We start from the raw sequence: 19,062 nt of genomic DNA on the forward strand, positions 1-19,062 counted from the left end.
AAAAAGGGGGATTTGGGGGGGAACATTGGGACCAATGAGGTGAGATTTGGGGTGAAAAAGGGCCATTTTGGGCAAATTTGGGGTCAAAAATGGGGATTTTGGGGTGAAAAAGTGGGATTTTGGGGTCAGAAATGGGGGATTTGGGGTCAAAATGGGTGGAAAAAGGGGGTTTTGGGGGGGAACAATGGGACCCAATGAGGTGAGATTTGGGGTGAAAAATGGCCATTTTGGGCAAATTTGGGTCAAAAATGGGGATTTTTGGGTCAGAAATGGGGGTTTTTGGGGTGAAAAAGTGGGATTTTGGGGTCAGAAATGGGGGATTTGGGGTCAAAATGGGGCGAAAAAGGGCAATTTTGGGCAAATTTGGGGGGAAAAATGGGGATTTTGGGGTGAAAAAGTGGGATTTTGGGGTCAGAAAATGGGGGATTTTGGGTCAAAATGGGGTGAAAAATGAGGATTTTGGGGTAAAAGTTGAAGGTTTTGGGGGGATTTGGGGTGAAAAAGGGGCATTTTGGGTCAAAAATTGGATATTTTGGGTCAAAAAAGGGGGATTTGGGGTCAAAATGGGGTGAAAAATGGCAATTTTGGGCAAATTTGGGGGGAAAAAGTGGGATTTTGGGGTCAGAAATGGGGGATTTTGGGTCAAAATGGGGGGAAAAAGGGGGTGGGGGGCAACAAGTGGGACCCAATGAGGTGAGATTTGGGGTGAAAAAGGGCCATTTTGGGCAAATTTGGGTCAAAAATGGGGATTTTTGGGTCAAAATGGGAGGAAAAAGGGATTTTGGGGGTGTAATTGAGGGGATTTGGGGGCGAAAATGGGGTTTTGGGGGTAATTTGGGGGGGAAAAGGTGGATTTTGGGATCAAAAAGGGGGAATTTGGGTCAAAAACTGGGGAATTTGGGGAGAAAAAGGAGGATTTTGGGGTGAAAAAGGGGAATTTTGGGCAAATTGGGGGGAAAAGGGTGTTTTCGGGTGAAAAAGGGGAATTTTGGGCAAATTTGGGGGGGGAAATGGGGGTTTTGGGGGTGAAAAATGGGGGATTTGGGGTCAAAATGGGGGAAAAAAGTGGATTTTGGGGAGGTATGGGGGATTTTGGGGTGAAAAAGAGGGATTTTGGGGTCAACATGGGAGGGGGAATGGGACTTTTGGGGGTGAAAATGGGCATTTTGGGGGGCAAAAAGGGGGATTTGGGGTCAAAATGGGTGGAAAAATGGGGATTTTGGGGTCAAAATGGGGATTTTTGGGGGTGAAAACTGGGATTTTGGGGTGAAAAATGGGGGATTTGGGGATGAAAAAGGGCAATTTGGGGAGAAAAAGGAGGATTTTGGGTGAAAAAGGGAGAATTTGGGTAAATTGGGGAGAAAAGGGTGTTTTGGGGTGAAAAAGGGCAATTTTGGGCAAATTTAGGGGGGGAAATGGGGGTTTTGGGGGTGAAAAATGGGGGATTTGAGGTCAAAATGGGGGAAAAAAGTGGATTTTGGGGAGGTATGGGGGATTTTGGGGTGAAAAAGGGGGATTTTGGGGTCAACGTGGGGGGGGCAATGGGACTTTTGGGGGTGAAAATGGGCATTTTGGGGGGCAAAAAGGGGGATTTGGGGTCAAAATGGGTGGAAAAATGGGGATTTTGGGGTCAAAATGGGGGTTTTTGGGAGTTTAAAGGGGATTTTGGGTCAAAAATGGGGAATTTTGGGTCAAAATGGGAGGAAAAATGGATTTTGGGGGTGTAATTGGGGGTTTTGGGGGCGAAAATGGGGATTTTGGGGTAATTTGGGGGGGAAAAGGTGGATTTTGGGGTCAAAAAGGGGGAATTTGGGTCAAAAACTGGGGAATTTGGGGTGAAAAAGGGCGATTTGGGGCAAATTGGGGAGATTTTGGGGTGAAAAATGGGGGATTTGGGGAGATTGGGGGAAAAAACTGGGATTTTGGGGTCAAAAATGGGATATTTGGGGTCAAAATGGGGATTTTTGGGGGTTGAAAAAGGCAATTTGGGGCAAAGCGGGGGGGGAAGGGGGATTTTGGGTCAAAAATGGGGAATTTTGGGTCAAAATGGGAGGAAAAAGGGATTTTGGGGGCGAAAATGGGGATTTTGGGTAATTTGGGGGGAAAAGGTGGATTTTGGGGTCAAAAAGGGGGAATTTGGGTCAAAAACTGGGGAATTTGGGGAGAAAAAGGGCGATTTTGGGGTGAAAAAGGGGAATTTTGGGCAAATTGGGGGGAAAAGGGTGTTTTGGGGGAAAAGGGGCCATTTGGGGCAAATTTAGGGGGGGAAATGGGGGTTTTGGGGGTGAAAAATGGGGGATTTGGGGTCAAAATGGGGGAAAAAAGTGGATTTTGGGGAGGTATGGGGGATTTTGGGGTGAAAAAGGGGGATTTTGGGGTCAACATGGGGGGGGGAATGGGACTTTTGGGGGTGAAAATGGGCATTTTGGGGGGCAAAAAGGGGGATTTGGGGTCAAAATGGGTGGAAAATGGGGATTTTGGGGTCAAAATGGGGATTTTTGGGGGTGAAAAGTGGGATTTTGGGTCAAAAATGGGGAATTTTGGGTCAAAATGGGAGGAAAAAGGGATTTTGGGGGTGTAATTGGGGGGATTTGGGGGCGAAAATGGGGATTTTGGGGTAATTTGGGGGGGAAAAGGTGGATTTTGGGGTCAAAAAGGGGGAATTTGGGGTCAAAAACTGGGGAATTTGGGGAGAAAAAGGAGGATTTTGGGGTGAAAAAGGGGAATTTTGGGCAAATTGGGGGGAAAAGGGTGTTTTGGGGGGAAAAAGGGGAATTTTGGGCAAATTTGGGGGGGGAAATGGGGGTTTTGGGGGTGAAAAATGGGGGATTTGGGGTCAAAATGGGGGAAAAAAGTGGATTTTGGGGAGGTATGGGGGATTTTGGGGTGAAAAAGGGGGATTTTGGGGTCAACATGGGGGGGGGAATGGGACTTTTGGGGGTGAAAATGGGCATTTTGGGGGGCAAAAAGGGGGATTTGGGGTCAAAATGGGTGGAAAAATGGGGATTTTGGGGTCAAAATGGGGATTTTTGGGAGTTTAAAGGGGATTTTGGGTCAAAAATGGGGAATTTTGGGTCAAAATGGGAGGAAAAAGGGATTTTGGGGGTGTAATTGGGGGGATTTGGGGGCGAAAATGGGGATTTTGGGGTAATTTGGGGGGGAAAAGGTGGATTTTGGGGTCAAAAAGGGGGAATTTGGGTCAAAAACTGGGAAATTTGGGTTGAAAAATGGGGATTTTGGGGTGAAAAAGGGGAATTTTGGGCAAATTGGGGAGAAAAGGGTGTTTTGGGGGGAAAAGGGGCCATTTTGGGCAAATTTAGGGGGGGAAATGGGGGTTTTGGGGGGGAAAAATGGGGGATTTGGGGTCAAAATGGGGGAAAAAAGTGGATTTTGGGGAGGTATGGGGGATTTTGGGTTGAAATAGGGGGATTTTGGGGTAATTTGGGGGGGAAAAGGTGGATTTTGGGGTCAAAAAGGGGGAATTTGGGTCAAAAACTGGGGAATTTGGGGTGAAAAAGTGCGATTTGGGGCAAATTTGGGAGATTTTGGGGTGAAAAAGGGGGATTTGGGGAGATTGGGGGAAAAAACTGGGATTTTGGGGTCAAAAATGGGATATTTGGGGTCAAAATGGGGATTTTTGGGGGTTGAAAAAGGCAATTTGGGGCAAATCGGGGGGGAAAAGGGGGATTTTGGGTCAAAAATGGGGAATTTTGGGTCAAAATGGGAGGAAAAAGGGATTTTGGGGGTGTAATTGAGGGGATTTGGGGGCGAAAATGGGGATTTGGGGGTAATTTGGGGGGGAAAAGGTGGATTTTGGGGTCAAAAAGGGGGAATTTGGGTCAAAAACTGGGGAATTTGGGGTGAAAAAGGGCGATTTGGGGCAAATTGGGGAGATTTTGGGGTGAAAAAGGGGGATTTGGGGAGATTGGGGGAAAAACTGAGATTTTGGGGTTAAAAATGGGATATTTAGGGTCAAAATGGGGATTTTTGGGGGTGAAAAAAGGCAATTTGGGGCAAATCGGGGGGGAAAAGGGGGATTTTGGGTCAAAAATGGGGAATTTTGGGTCAAAATGGGAGGAAAAATGGATTTTGGGGGTGTAATGGGGGGATTTGGGGGCGAAAATGGGGATTTTGGGGTAATTTGGGGGGAAAAGGTGGATTTTGGGGTCAAAAAGGGGGAATTTGGGGTCAAAAATGGGGAATTTGGGGAGAAAAAGGATTTTGGGGTGAAAAAGGGGAATTTTGGGCAAATTGGGGGGAAAAGGGTGTTTTGGGGGGAAAAGGGGCCATTTGGGGCAAATTTAGGGGGGGAAATGGGGGTTTTGGGGGTGAAAAATGGGGGATTTGGGGTCAAAATGGGGGAAAAAAGTGGATTTTGGGGAGGTATGGGGGATTTTGGGGTGAAAAAGAGGGATTTTGGGGTCAACATGGGGGGGGGAATGGGACTTTTGGGGGTGAAAATGGGCATTTTGGGGGGCAAAAAGGGGGATTTGGGGTCAAAATGGGTGGAAAAATGGGGATTTTGGGGTCAAAATGGGGATTTTTGGGAGTTTAAAGGGGATTTTGGGTTAAAAATGGGGAATTTTGGGTCAAAATGGGAGGAAAAATGGGGATTTTGGGGGTGTAATTGGGATTTGGGGGCGAAAATGGGGATTTTGGGGTAATTTGGGGGGGAATAGGTGGATTTGGGGCTCAAAAAGGGGGAATTTGGGTCAAAAACTGGGGAATTTGGGGAGAAAAAGGGCGATTTTGGGGTGAAAAAGGGGAATTTTGGGCAAATTGGGGGGAAAAGGGTGTTTTGGGGGAAAAGGGGCCATTTGGGGCAAATTTAGGGGGGGAAATGGGGGTTTTGGGGGTGAAAAATGGGGGATTTGGGGTCAAAATGGGGGAAAAAAGTGGATTTTGGGGAGGTATGGGGGATTTTGGGGTGAAAAAGGGGGATTTTGGGGTCAACATGGGGGGGGGAATGGGACTTTTGGGGGTGAAAATGGGCATTTTGGGGGGCAAAAAGGGGGATTTGGGGTCAAAATGGGTGGAAAATGGGGATTTTGGGGTCAAAATGGGGATTTTTGGGGGTGAAAAGTGGGATTTTGGGTCAAAAATGGGGAATTTTGGGTCAAAATGGGAGGAAAAAGGGATTTTGGGGGTGTAATTGGGGGGATTTGGGGGCGAAAATGGGGATTTTGGGGTAATTTGGGGGGGAAAAGGTGGATTTTGGGGTCAAAAAGGGGGAATTTGGGGTCAAAAACTGGGGAATTTGGGGAGAAAAAGGAGGATTTTGGGGTGAAAAAGGGGAATTTTGGGCAAATTGGGGGGAAAAGGGTGTTTTGGGGGGAAAAGGGGAATTTTGGGCAAATTTGGGGGGGGAAATGGGGGTTTTGGGGGTGAAAAATGGGGGATTTGGGGTCAAAATGGGGGAAAAAAGTGGATTTTGGGGAGGTATGGGGGATTTTGGGGTGAAAAAGGGGGATTTTGGGGTCAACATGGGGGGGGGAATGGGACTTTTGGGGGTGAAAATGGGCATTTTGGGGGGCAAAAAGGGGGATTTGGGGTCAAAATGGGTGGAAAAATGGGGATTTTGGGGTCAAAATGGGGATTTTTGGGAGTTTAAAGGGGATTTTGGGTCAAAAATGGGGAATTTTGGGTCAAAATGGGAGGAAAAAGGGATTTTGGGGGTGTAATTGGGGGGATTTGGGGGCGAAAATGGGGATTTTGGGGTAATTTGGGGGGGAAAAGGTGGATTTTGGGGTCAAAAAGGGGGAATTTGGGGTCAAAAACTGGGGAATTTGGGGAGAAAAAGGAGGATTTTGGGGTGAAAAAGGGGAATTTTGGGCAAATTGGGGGGAAAAGGGTGTTTTGGGGGGAAAAAGGGGAATTTTGGGCAAATTTGGGGGGGGAAATGGGGGTTTTGGGGGTGAAAAATGGGGGATTTGGGGTCAAAATGGGGGAAAAAAGTGGATTTTGGGGAGGTATGGGGGATTTTGGGGTGAAAAAGGGGGATTTTGGGGTCAACATGGGGGGGGGAATGGGACTTTTGGGGGTGAAAATGGGCATTTTGGGGGGCAAAAAGGGGGATTTGGGGTCAAAATGGGTGGAAAAATGGGGATTTTGGGGTCAAAATGGGGATTTTTGGGAGTTTAAAGGGGATTTTGGGTCAAAAATGGGGAATTTTGGGTCAAAATGGGAGGAAAAAGGGATTTTGGGGGTGTAATTGGGGGGATTTGGGGGCGAAAATGGGGATTTTGGGGTAATTTGGGGGGGAAAAGGTGGATTTTGGGGTCAAAAAGGGGGAATTTGGGTCAAAAACTGGGAAATTTGGGTTGAAAAATGGGGATTTTGGGGTGAAAAAGGGGAATTTTGGGCAAATTGGGGAGAAAAGGGTGTTTTGGGGGGAAAAGGGGCCATTTTGGGCAAATTTAGGGGGGGAAATGGGGGTTTTGGGGGGGAAAAATGGGGGATTTGGGGTCAAAATGGGGGAAAAAAGTGGATTTTGGGGAGGTATGGGGGATTTTGGGTTGAAATAGGGGGATTTTGGGGTAATTTGGGGGGGAAAAGGTGGATTTTGGGGTCAAAAAGGGGGAATTTGGGTCAAAAACTGGGGAATTTGGGGTGAAAAAGTGCGATTTGGGGCAAATTTGGGAGATTTTGGGGTGAAAAAGGGGGATTTGGGGAGATTGGGGGAAAAAACTGGGATTTTGGGGTCAAAAATGGGATATTTGGGGTCAAAATGGGGATTTTTGGGGGTTGAAAAAGGCAATTTGGGGCAAATCGGGGGGGAAAAGGGGGATTTTGGGTCAAAAATGGGGAATTTTGGGTCAAAATGGGAGGAAAAAGGGATTTTGGGGGTGTAATTGAGGGGATTTGGGGGCGAAAATGGGGATTTGGGGGTAATTTGGGGGGGAAAAGGTGGATTTTGGGGTCAAAAAGGGGGAATTTGGGTCAAAAACTGGGGAATTTGGGGTGAAAAAGGGCGATTTGGGGCAAATTGGGGAGATTTTGGGGTGAAAAAGGGGGATTTGGGGAGATTGGGGGAAAAAACTGAGATTTTGGGGTTAAAAATGGGATATTTAGGGTCAAAATGGGGATTTTTGGGGGTGAAAAAAGGCAATTTGGGGCAAATCGGGGGGGAAAAGGGGGATTTTGGGTCAAAAATGGGGAATTTTGGGTCAAAATGGGAGGAAAAATGGATTTTGGGGGTGTAATGGGGGGATTTGGGGGCGAAAATGGGGATTTTGGGGTAATTTGGGGGGGGAAAAGGTGGATTTTGGGGTCAAAAAGGGGGAATTTGGGGTCAAAAATGGGGAATTTGGGGAGAAAAAGGATTTTGGGGTGAAAAAGGGGAATTTTGGGCAAATTGGGGGGAAAAGGGTGTTTTGGGGGGAAAAGGGGCCATTTGGGGCAAATTTAGGGGGGAAATGGGGGTTTTGGGGGTGAAAAATGGGGGATTTGGGGTCAAAATGGGGGAAAAAAGTGGATTTTGGGGAGGTATGGGGGATTTTGGGGTGAAAAAGAGGGATTTTGGGGTCAACATGGGGGGGGGAATGGGACTTTTGGGGGTGAAAATGGGCATTTTGGGGGGCAAAAAGGGGGATTTGGGGTCAAAATGGGTGGAAAAATGGGGATTTTGGGGTCAAAATGGGGATTTTTGGGAGTTTAAAGGGGATTTTGGGTTAAAAATGGGGAATTTTGGGTCAAAATGGGAGGAAAAATGGGGATTTTGGGGGTGTAATTGGGATTTGGGGGCGAAAATGGGGATTTTGGGGTAATTTGGGGGGGAATAGGTGGATTTGGGGCTCAAAAAGGGGGAATTTGGGTCAAAAACTGGGGAATTTGGGGAGAAAAAGGGCGATTTTGGGGTGAAAAAGGGGAATTTTGGGCAAATTGGGGGGAAAAGGGTGTTTTGGGGGAAAAGGGGCCATTTGGGGCAAATTTAGGGGGGGAAATGGGGGTTTTGGGGGTGAAAAATGGGGGATTTGGGGTCAAAATGGGGGAAAAAAGTGGATTTTGGGGAGGTATGGGGGATTTTGGGGTGAAAAAGGGGGATTTTGGGGTCAACATGGGGGGGGGAATGGGACTTTTGGGGGTGAAAATGGGCATTTTGGGGGGCAAAAAGGGGGATTTGGGGTCAAAATGGGTGGAAAATGGGGATTTTGGGGTCAAAATGGGGATTTTTGGGGGTGAAAAGTGGGATTTTGGGTCAAAAATGGGGAATTTTGGGTCAAAATGGGAGGAAAAAGGGATTTTGGGGGTGTAATTGGGGGGATTTGGGGGCGAAAATGGGGATTTTGGGGTAATTTGGGGGGGAAAAGGTGGATTTTGGGGTCAAAAAGGGGGAATTTGGGGTCAAAAACTGGGGAATTTGGGGAGAAAAAGGAGGATTTTGGGGTGAAAAAGGGGAATTTTGGGCAAATTGGGGGGAAAAGGGTGTTTTGGGGGGAAAAAGGGGAATTTTGGGCAAATTTGGGGGGGGAAATGGGGGTTTTGGGGGTGAAAAATGGGGGATTTGGGGTCAAAATGGGGGAAAAAAGTGGATTTTGGGGAGGTATGGGGGATTTTGGGGTGAAAAAGGGGGATTTTGGGGTCAACATGGGGGGGGGAATGGGACTTTTGGGGGTGAAAATGGGCATTTTGGGGGGCAAAAAGGGGGATTTGGGGTCAAAATGGGTGGAAAAATGGGGATTTTGGGGTCAAAATGGGGATTTTTGGGAGTTTAAAGGGGATTTTGGGTCAAAAATGGGGAATTTTGGGTCAAAATGGGAGGAAAAAGGGATTTTGGGGGTGTAATTGGGGGGATTTGGGGGCGAAAATGGGGATTTTGGGGTAATTTGGGGGGGAAAAGGTGGATTTTGGGGTCAAAAAGGGGGAATTTGGGTCAAAAACTGGGAAATTTGGGTTGAAAAATGGGGATTTTGGGGTGAAAAAGGGGAATTTTGGGCAAATTGGGGAGAAAAGGGTGTTTTGGGGGGAAAAGGGGTCATTTTGGGCAAATTTAGGGGGGGAAATGGGGGTTTTGGGGGGGAAAATGGGGGATTTGGGGTCAAAATGGGGGAAAAAAGTGGATTTTGGGGAGGTATGGGGGATTTTGGGTTGAAATAGGGGGATTTTGGGGTAATTTGGGGGGGAAAAGGTGGATTTTGGGGTCAAAAAGGAGGAATTTGGGTCAAAAACTGGGGAATTTGGGGTGAAAAAGTGCGATTTGGGGCAAATTTGGGAGATTTTGGGGTGAAAAAGGGGGATTTGGGGAGATTGGGGGAAAAAACTGGGATTTTGGGGTCAAAAATGGGATATTTGGGGTCAAAATGGGGATTTTTGGGGGTTGAAAAAGGCAATTTGGGGCAAATCGGGGGGGAAAAGGGGGATTTTGGGTCAAAAATGGGGAATTTTGGGTCAAAATGGGAGGAAAAAGGGATTTTGGGGGTGTAATTGAGGGGATTTGGGGGCGAAAATGGGGATTTGGGGGTAATTTGGGGGGGAAAAGGTGGATTTTGGGGTCAAAAAGGGGGAATTTGGGTCAAAAACTGGGGAATTTGGGGTGAAAAAGGGCGATTTGGGGCAAATTGGGGAGATTTTGGGGTGAAAAAGGGGGATTTGGGGAGATTGGGGGAAAAAACTGAGATTTTGGGGTTAAAAATGGGATATTTAGGGTCAAAATGGGGATTTTTGGGGGTGAAAAAAGGCAATTTGGGGCAAATCGGGGGGGAAAAGGGGGATTTTGGGTCAAAAATGGGGAATTTTGGGTCAAAATGGGAGGAAAAATGGATTTTGGGGGTGTAATGGGGGGATTTGGGGGCGAAAATGGGGATTTTGGGGTAATTTGGGGGGGAAAAGGTGGATTTTGGGGTCAAAAAGGGGGAATTTGGGGTCAAAAATGGGGAATTTGGGGAGAAAAAGGATTTTGGGGTGAAAAAGGGGAATTTTGGGCAAATTGGGGGGAAAAGGGTGTTTTGGGGGGAAAAGGGGCCATTTGGGGCAAATTTAGGGGGGGAAATGGGGGTTTTGGGGGTGAAAAATGGGGGATTTGGGGTCAAAATGGGGGAAAAAAGTGGATTTTGGGGAGGTATGGGGGATTTTGGGGTGAAAAAGAGGGATTTTGGGGTCAACATGGGGGGGGGAATGGGACTTTTGGGGGTGAAAATGGGCATTTTGGGGGGCAAAAAGGGGGATTTGGGGTCAAAATGGGTGGAAAAATGGGGATTTTGGGGTCAAAATGGGGATTTTTGGGAGTTTAAAGGGGATTTTGGGTTAAAAATGGGGAATTTTGGGTCAAAATGGGAGGAAAAATGGGGATTTTGGGGGTGTAATTGGGATTTGGGGGCGAAAATGGGGATTTTGGGGTAATTTGGGGGGGAATAGGTGGATTTGGGGCTCAAAAAGGGGGAATTTGGGTCAAAAACTGGGGAATTTGGGGAGAAAAAGGGCGATTTTGGGGTGAAAAAGGGGAATTTTGGGCAAATTGGGGGGAAAAGGGTGTTTTGGGGGAAAAGGGGCCATTTGGGGCAAATTTAGGGGGGGAAATGGGGGTTTTGGGGGTGAAAAATGGGGGATTTGGGGTCAAAATGGGGGAAAAAAGTGGATTTTGGGGAGGTATGGGGGATTTTGGGGTGAAAAAGGGGGATTTTGGGGTCAACATGGGGGGGGGAATGGGACTTTTGGGGGTGAAAATGGGCATTTTGGGGGGCAAAAAGGGGGATTTGGGGTCAAAATGGGTGGAAAATGGGGATTTTGGGGTCAAAATGGGGATTTTTGGGGGTGAAAAGTGGGATTTTGGGTCAAAAATGGGGAATTTTGGGTCAAAATGGGAGGAAAAAGGGATTTTGGGGGTGTAATTGGGGGGATTTGGGGGCGAAAATGGGGATTTTGGGGTAATTTGGGGGGGAAAAGGTGGATTTTGGGGTCAAAAAGGGGGAATTTGGGGTCAAAAACTGGGGAATTTGGGGAGAAAAAGGAGGATTTTGGGGTGAAAAAGGGGAATTTTGGGCAAATTGGGGGGAAAAGGGTGTTTTGGGGGGAAAAAGGGGAATTTTGGGCAAATTTGGGGGGGGAAATGGGGGTTTTGGGGGTGAAAAATGGGGGATTTGGGGTCAAAATGGGGGAAAAAAGTGGATTTTGGGGAGGTATGGGGGATTTTGGGGTGAAAAAGGGGGATTTTGGGGTCAACATGGGGGGGGAATGGGACTTTTGGGGGTGAAAATGGGCATTTTGGGGGGCAAAAAGGGGGATTTGGGGTCAAAATGGGTGGAAAAATGGGGATTTTGGGGTCAAAATGGGGATTTTTGGGAGTTTAAAGGGGATTTTGGGTCAAAAATGGGGAATTTTGGGTCAAAATGGGAGGAAAAAGGGATTTTGGGGGTGTAATTGGGGGGATTTGGGGGCGAAAATGGGGATTTTGGGGTAATTTGGGGGGGAAAAGGTGGATTTTGGGGTCAAAAAGGGGGAATTTGGGGTCAAAAACTGGGGAATTTGGGGAGAAAAAGGAGGATTTTGGGGTGAAAAAGGGGAATTTTGGGCAAATTGGGGGGAAAAGGGTGTTTTGGGGGGAAAAAGGGGAATTTTGGGCAAATTTGGGGGGGGAAATGGGGGTTTTGGGGGTGAAAAATGGGGGATTTGGGGTCAAAATGGGGGAAAAAAGTGGATTTTGGGGAGGTATGGGGGATTTTGGGGTGAAAAAGGGGGATTTTGGGGTCAACATGGGGGGGGGAATGGGACTTTTGGGGGTGAAAATGGGCATTTTGGGGGGCAAAAAGGGGGATTTGGGGTCAAAATGGGTGGAAAAATGGGGATTTTGGGGTCAAAATGGGGATTTTTGGGAGTTTAAAGGGGATTTTGGGTCAAAAATGGGGAATTTTGGGTCAAAATGGGAGGAAAAAGGGATTTTGGGGGTGTAATTGGGGGGATTTGGGGGCGAAAATGGGGATTTTGGGGTAATTTGGGGGGGAAAAGGTGGATTTTGGGGTCAAAAAGGGGGAATTTGGGTCAAAAACTGGGAAATTTGGGTTGAAAAATGGGGATTTTGGGGTGAAAAAGGGGAATTTTGGGCAAATTGGGGAGAAAAGGGTGTTTTGGGGGGAAAAGGGGCCATTTTGGGCAAATTTAGGGGGGGAAATGGGGGTTTTGGGGGGGAAAAATGGGGGATTTGGGGTCAAAATGGGGGAAAAAAGTGGATTTTGGGGAGGTATGGGGGATTTTGGGTTGAAATAGGGGGATTTTGGGGTAATTTGGGGGGGAAAAGGTGGATTTTGGGGTCAAAAAGGGGGAATTTGGGTCAAAAACTGGGGAATTTGGGGTGAAAAAGTGCGATTTGGGGCAAATTTGGGAGATTTTGGGGTGAAAAAGGGGGATTTGGGGAGATTGGGGGAAAAAACTGGGATTTTGGGGTCAAAAATGGGATATTTGGGGTCAAAATGGGGATTTTTGGGGGTTGAAAAAGGCAATTTGGGGCAAATCGGGGGGGAAAAGGGGGATTTTGGGTCAAAAATGGGGAATTTTGGGTCAAAATGGGAGGAAAAAGGGATTTTGGGGGTGTAATTGAGGGGATTTGGGGGCGAAAATGGGGATTTGGGGGTAATTTGGGGGGGAAAAGGTGGATTTTGGGGTCAAAAAGGGGGAATTTGGGTCAAAAACTGGGGAATTTGGGGTGAAAAAGGGCGATTTGGGGCAAATTGGGGAGATTTTGGGGTGAAAAAGGGGGATTTGGGGAGATTGGGGGAAAAAACTGAGATTTTGGGGTTAAAAATGGGATATTTAGGGTCAAAATGGGGATTTTTGGGGGTGAAAAAAGGCAATTTGGGGCAAATCGGGGGGGAAAAGGGGGATTTTGGGTCAAAAATGGGGAATTTTGGGTCAAAATGGGAGGAAAAATGGATTTTGGGGGTGTAATGGGGGGATTTGGGGGCGAAAATGGGGATTTTGGGGTAATTTGGGGGGGAAAAGGTGGATTTTGGGGTCAAAAAGGGGGAATTTGGGGTCAAAAATGGGGAATTTGGGGAGAAAAAGGATTTTGGGGTGAAAAAGGGGAATTTTGGGCAAATTGGGGGGAAAAGGGTGTTTTGGGGGGAAAAGGGGCCATTTGGGGCAAATTTAGGGGGGGAAATGGGGGTTTTGGGGGTGAAAAATGGGGGATTTGGGGTCAAAATGGGGGAAAAAAGTGGATTTTGGGGAGGTATGGGGGATTTTGGGGTGAAAAAGAGGGATTTTGGGGTCAACATGGGGGGGGGAATGGGACTTTTGGGGGTGAAAATGGGCATTTTGGGGGGCAAAAAGGGGGATTTGGGGTCAAAATGGGTGGAAAAATGGGGATTTTGGGGTCAAAATGGGGATTTTTGGGAGTTTAAAGGGGATTTTGGGTTAAAAATGGGGAATTTTGGGTCAAAATGGGAGGAAAAATGGGGATTTTGGGGGTGTAATTGGGATTTGGGGGCGAAAATGGGGATTTTGGGGTAATTTGGGGGGGAATAGGTGGATTTGGGGCTCAAAAAGGGGGAATTTGGGTCAAAAACTGGGGAATTTGGGGAGAAAAAGGGCGATTTTGGGGTGAAAAAGGGGAATTTTGGGCAAATTGGGGGGAAAAGGGTGTTTTGGGGGAAAAGGGGCCATTTGGGGCAAATTTAGGGGGGGAAATGGGGGTTTTGGGGGTGAAAAATGGGGGATTTGGGGTCAAAATGGGGGAAAAAAGTGGATTTTGGGGAGGTATGGGGGATTTTGGGGTGAAAAAGGGGGATTTTGGGGTCAACATGGGGGGGGGAAAGGGTGGTTATGGGGGGGAAATGGAGGATTTTGGGATGAAAAATGGGGATTTGGGGTCAAAATGGGCGGAAAAATGGGGATTTTGGGGTCAAAATGGGGATTTTTGGGAGTTTCAAGGGGATTTTGGGTCAAAAATGGGGAATTTTGGGTCAAAATGGGAGGAAAAATGGATTTTGGGGGTGTAATTGGGGGGATTTGGGGGCGAAAATGGGGTTTTGGGGTAATTTGGGGGGGAAAAGTTGGATTTTGGGGTCAAAAAGGGGGAATTTGGGTCAAAAACTGGGGAATTTGGGGAGAAAAAGGAGGATTTGGGGGTGAAAAAGGGGAATTTTGGGCAAATTGGGGGGAAAAGGGTGTTTTGGGGGGAAAAAGGGGAATTTTGGGCAAATTTGGGGGGGGAAATGGGGGTTTTGGGGGTGAAAAATGGGGGATTTGGGGTCAAAATGGGGGAAAAAAGTGGATTTTGGGGAGGTATGGGGGATTTTGGGGTGAAAAAGGGGGATTTTGGGGTCAACATGGGGGGGGGAATGGGACTTTTGGGGGTGAAAATGGGCATTTTGGGGGGCAAAAAGGGGGATTTGGGGTCAAAATGGGTGGAAAAATGGGGATTTTGGGGTCAAAATGGGGATTTTTGGGAGTTTAAAGGGGATTTTGGGTCAAAAATGGGGAATTTTGGGTCAAAATGGGAGGAAAAAGGGATTTTGGGGGTGTAATTGGGGGGATTTGGGGGCGAAAATGGGGATTTTGGGGTAATTTGGGGGGGAAAAGGTGGATTTTGGGGTCAAAAAGGGGGAATTTGGGTCAAAAACTGGGAAATTTGGGTTGAAAAATGGGGATTTTGGGGTGAAAAAGGGGAATTTTGGGCAAATTGGGGAGAAAAGGGTGTTTTGGGGGGAAAAGGGGCCATTTTGGGCAAATTTAGGGGGGGAAATGGGGGTTTTGGGGGGGAAAAATGGGGGATTTGGGGTCAAAATGGGGGAAAAAAGTGGATTTTGGGGAGGTATGGGGGATTTTGGGTTGAAATAGGGGGATTTTGGGGTAATTTGGGGGGGAAAAGGTGGATTTTGGGGTCAAAAAGGGGGAATTTGGGTCAAAAACTGGGGAATTTGGGGTGAAAAAGTGCGATTTGGGGCAAATTTGGGAGATTTTGGGGTGAAAAAGGGGGATTTGGGGAGATTGGGGGAAAAAACTGGGATTTTGGGGTCAAAAATGGGATATTTGGGGTCAAAATGGGGATTTTTGGGGGTTGAAAAAGGCAATTTGGGGCAAATCGGGGGGGAAAAGGGGGATTTTGGGTCAAAAATGGGGAATTTTGGGTCAAAATGGGAGGAAAAAGGGATTTTGGGGGTGTAATTGAGGGGATTTGGGGGCGAAAATGGGGATTTGGGGGTAATTTGGGGGGGAAAAGGTGGATTTTGGGGTCAAAAAGGGGGAATTTGGGTCAAAAACTGGGGAATTTGGGGTGAAAAAGGGCGATTTGGGGCAAATTGGGGAGATTTTGGGGTGAAAAAGGGGGATTTGGGGAGATTGGGGGAAAAAACTGAGATTTTGGGGTTAAAAATGGGATATTTAGGGTCAAAATGGGGATTTTTGGGGGTGAAAAAAGGCAATTTGGGGCAAATCGGGGGGGAAAAGGGGGATTTTGGGTCAAAAATGGGGAATTTTGGGTCAAAATGGGAGGAAAAATGGATTTTGGGGGTGTAATGGGGGGATTTGGGGGCGAAAATGGGGATTTTGGGGTAATTTGGGGGGGAAAAGGTGGATTTTGGGGTCAAAAAGGGGGAATTTGGGGTCAAAAATGGGGAATTTGGGGAGAAAAAGGATTTTGGGGTGAAAAAGGGGAATTTTGGGCAAATTGGGGGGAAAAGGGTGTTTTGGGGGGAAAAGGGGCCATTTGGGGCAAATTTAGGGGGGGAAATGGGGGTTTTGGGGGTGAAAAATGGGGGATTTGGGGTCAAAATGGGGGAAAAAAGTGGATTTTGGGGAGGTATGGGGGATTTTGGGGTGAAAAAGAGGGATTTTGGGGTCAACATGGGGGGGGGAATGGGACTTTTGGGGGTGAAAATGGGCATTTTGGGGGGCAAAAAGGGGGATTTGGGGTCAAAATGGGTGGAAAAATGGGGATTTTGGGGTCAAAATGGGGATTTTTGGGAGTTTAAAGGGGATTTTGGGTTAAAAATGGGGAATTTTGGGTCAAAATGGGAGGAAAAATGGGGATTTTGGGGGTGTAATTGGGATTTGGGGGCGAAAATGGGGATTTTGGGGTAATTTGGGGGGGAATAGGTGGATTTGGGGCTCAAAAAGGGGGAATTTGGGTCAAAAACTGGGGAATTTGGGGAGAAAAAGGGCGATTTTGGGGTGAAAAAGGGGAATTTTGGGCAAATTGGGGGGAAAAGGGTGTTTTGGGGGAAAAGGGGCCATTTGGGGCAAATTTAGGGGGGGAAATGGGGGTTTTGGGGGTGAAAAATGGGGGATTTGGGGTCAAAATGGGGGAAAAAAGTGGATTTTGGGGAGGTATGGGGGATTTTGGGGTGAAAAAGGGGGATTTTGGGGTCAACATGGGGGGGGGAAAGGGTGGTTATGGGGGGGAAATGGAGGATTTTGGGATGAAAAATGGGGATTTGGGGTCAAAATGGGCGGAAAAATGGGGATTTTGGGGTCAAAATGGGGATTTTTGGGAGTTTCAAGGGGATTTTGGGTCAAAAATGGGGAATTTTGGGTCAAAATGGGAGGAAAAATGGATTTTGGGGGTGTAATTGGGGGGATTTGGGGGCGAAAATGGGGTTTTGGGGTAATTTGGGGGGGAAAAGTTGGATTTTGGGGTCAAAAAGGGGGAATTTGGGTCAAAAACTGGGGAATTTGGGGAGAAAAAGGAGGATTTGGGGGTGAAAAAGGGGAATTTTGGGCAAATTGGGGGGGAATTTGGGGTGGAAAAAGGGGGATTTGGGGCCAAAATGGGGTGATAAAGGGGGATTTTGGGGGTGAAAAATGGGGATTTGGGGCAAAAATGGTGAGATTTGGTGGTATTTGGTGGTGAAGAAGGGGGATTTGGGGGCTCTTGGGTTTTTGGGGTCAAAAATTGCAATTTTGGGCAAATTGGGGGGAGTTTGGGGGGGGGGGGAAGGGGCATTTGGGGTCAAAATGGTTGAAAAATGGGGATTTTGGGGTGAAAAAGGGAGAATTTGGGTCAGAATGGGGGGATTTGGGGGTAAAATTGGGGGGATTTTGGGGGGAGAAAAAGGGATTTGGGGCAAAAATGGGGGATTTGGGGTCAAAATGGGCGGAAAAATGGGGTTTTGGGGTCAAAATTGGGATTTTTGGGGTGAGAAGTGGGATTTTGGGGTGAAAATGGGGGATTTGGGGTCAAAAACTTGGGAATTTGGGGAGAAAAAGGGGGGATTTTGGGGTGAAAAAGGGAGAATTTGGGTAAATTGGGGAGAAAAGGGTGTTTTGGGGTGAAAAAGGGCAATTTTGGGCAAATTTGGGGGGGAAAATGGGGATTTTGGGGGTGAAAAATGGGGATTTGGGGTCAAAAATGGGCAGAAAAATGGGGATTTGGGGTCAAAATGGAGATTTTTGGGGTAAAAAAGTGCGATTTTAGGCAAATTGGGGGGGGAAATGGGGATTTTTGGGGAAAATGGGGATTTTAAAGAGGAAATGGGGGATTTTGGGGTCAAAATGGGGGATTTGGGGTCAAAATGGGGGAAAAAAGTGGATTTTGGGGAGGTATGGGGGATTTTGGGTTGAAAAAGAGGGATTTTGGGGTCAACATGGGGGAATGGGACTTTTGGGGGTGAAAATGGGCATTTTGGGGGGCAAAAAGGGGGATTTGGGGTCAAAATGGGTGGAAAAATGGGGATTTTGGGGTCAAAATGGGGGTTTTTGGGGGTGAGAAGTGGGATTTTGGGGTGAAAATGGGGGATTTGGGGATGAAAAAGGGCAATTTGGGGAGAAAAAGGGGGATTTTGGGGTGAAAAAGGGAGAATTTGGGTAAATTGGGTTGGGGGGATGGAGGGGAAATTAGGGTGGAATATGGTGGATTTGGGGTCAAAATGGGTGTTTTGGGGGTTATTTGGGCTGAAAAAGTGGTTTTTTTCCCTCAAAAAGCCCCAAAATTGCCCTTTTTCCCCCAAAAAAAACCCCAAAATCGCCTTTTTTTGCCCCAAAAATTCAGGCGTTTCCGGTGCTGGTTGGTTCTATGGACGGCAGCGGCAGCCTCAGCGCCCAACTGCTCCATCTGCTGACCCCCAACATCAGGGCAAAGCTGGCATGTCAGGTCCCAAAATCGCCTTTTTTTACCCCAAAATGGGGCCTTGGGTTGGGGGGGGAATGTTTTGGGGTGAATTCTGCCTCTTTTGGGTCCTTTTATGGGGGTTAAAATGGATGGAAATGGGGGTTTTTAAGGGGGTTTTTTGGGCTGGGATCATTTGGGGAAAGTAATGTTTTTGCCCAAATCTGCCCAAATTTGGGTCATTTTGGGTCAATTTGAGTCATTCTGATCAATGATGGGACCCCAAGGTTAATGTTTTTGGGGTCATTTTGGGGTATTTTGGGCTCATACGGGGCATTTTAGGCTCATTCTGGGTCCATTTGGGGAAAGTAATGTTTTTGCCCAAAATCGCCCAAATTTGGGTCATTTTGGGTCAATTTGAGTCATTCTGATCAATGATGGGACCCCAAAGTTGATGGTTTTGGGGTCTTTTAGGATATTTCAGGGTCATTTAGGCTCATTTTGGGTCCATTTGGGGTCATTTGGGGAAAGTAATGTTTTTGCCCAAAATCGCCCAAATTTGGGTCATTTTGGGTCAATTTGAGTCATTTTGATCAATGACAGGACCCCAGATTTGATGTTTTTGGGCTCATTTTGGGGTATTTTGGGCTCATTTGGGCTCATTTTAGGTCCTTTTGGGTCCTTTCTGTCTTCCATATTCTGGCCTGTCAGGTCCCAAAATCGCCTTTTTTTACCCCAAAATGGGGCCTGTGAGGGGGGGGGGAGGGTGTTTTGGGGTCAGTTCTGCCTCTTTTGGGTCCTTTGATGGGGGTTGGGGGGGTTAAAATGGGTTTTAGGGGCATTTTAGGCTCATTTTGGGTCCGTTTAGGTCCATTTGGGGAAAGTAATGTTTTTGCCCAAAATTGCTCAAATTTGGGTCATTTTGGGTCACTTTAAGCCATTTTAATCACTCTTGGGACCCCAAAGTTGATGATTTTGGGGTCATTTTGTGGTCTTTTAGGATATTTTAGGGTCATTTGGGGTCCGTTTGGGGTCATTTGGGGAAAATAATGTTTTTGACCAAAATCGCCCAAATTTGGGTCATTTTG

General features: G+C 47.2%; 2 protein-coding genes across 3 annotated transcripts in view; both read left to right on the top strand.

Moving 5' to 3' along the window:
* Positions 1–19,062, top strand: part of GRINA (glutamate ionotropic receptor NMDA type subunit associated protein 1) — an 86,668-nt gene that overhangs the window by 21,810 nt on the left and 45,796 nt on the right. The window lies entirely within an intron of this gene.
* LOC107307301 (mitochondrial import receptor subunit TOM40 homolog) overlaps positions 1–19,062 on the top strand; it is a 51,633-nt gene that overhangs the window by 16,977 nt on the left and 15,594 nt on the right. For both annotated transcript variants that reach the window (XM_085533126.1, XM_085533125.1), the window contains exon 5: positions 17,918–18,019. In XM_085533126.1, the coding sequence (XP_085389252.1) occupies positions 17,918–18,019 (102 nt within the window). The remainder of the gene's footprint in view (positions 1–17,917; positions 18,020–19,062) is intronic.

Source organism: Coturnix japonica, unplaced genomic scaffold, assembly GCF_054131305.1.
Source record: "Coturnix japonica strain WE unplaced genomic scaffold, WE-NBRP24 Scf054, whole genome shotgun sequence".
NCBI classification, from domain to species: Eukaryota; Metazoa; Chordata; class Aves; order Galliformes; family Phasianidae; genus Coturnix; species Coturnix japonica.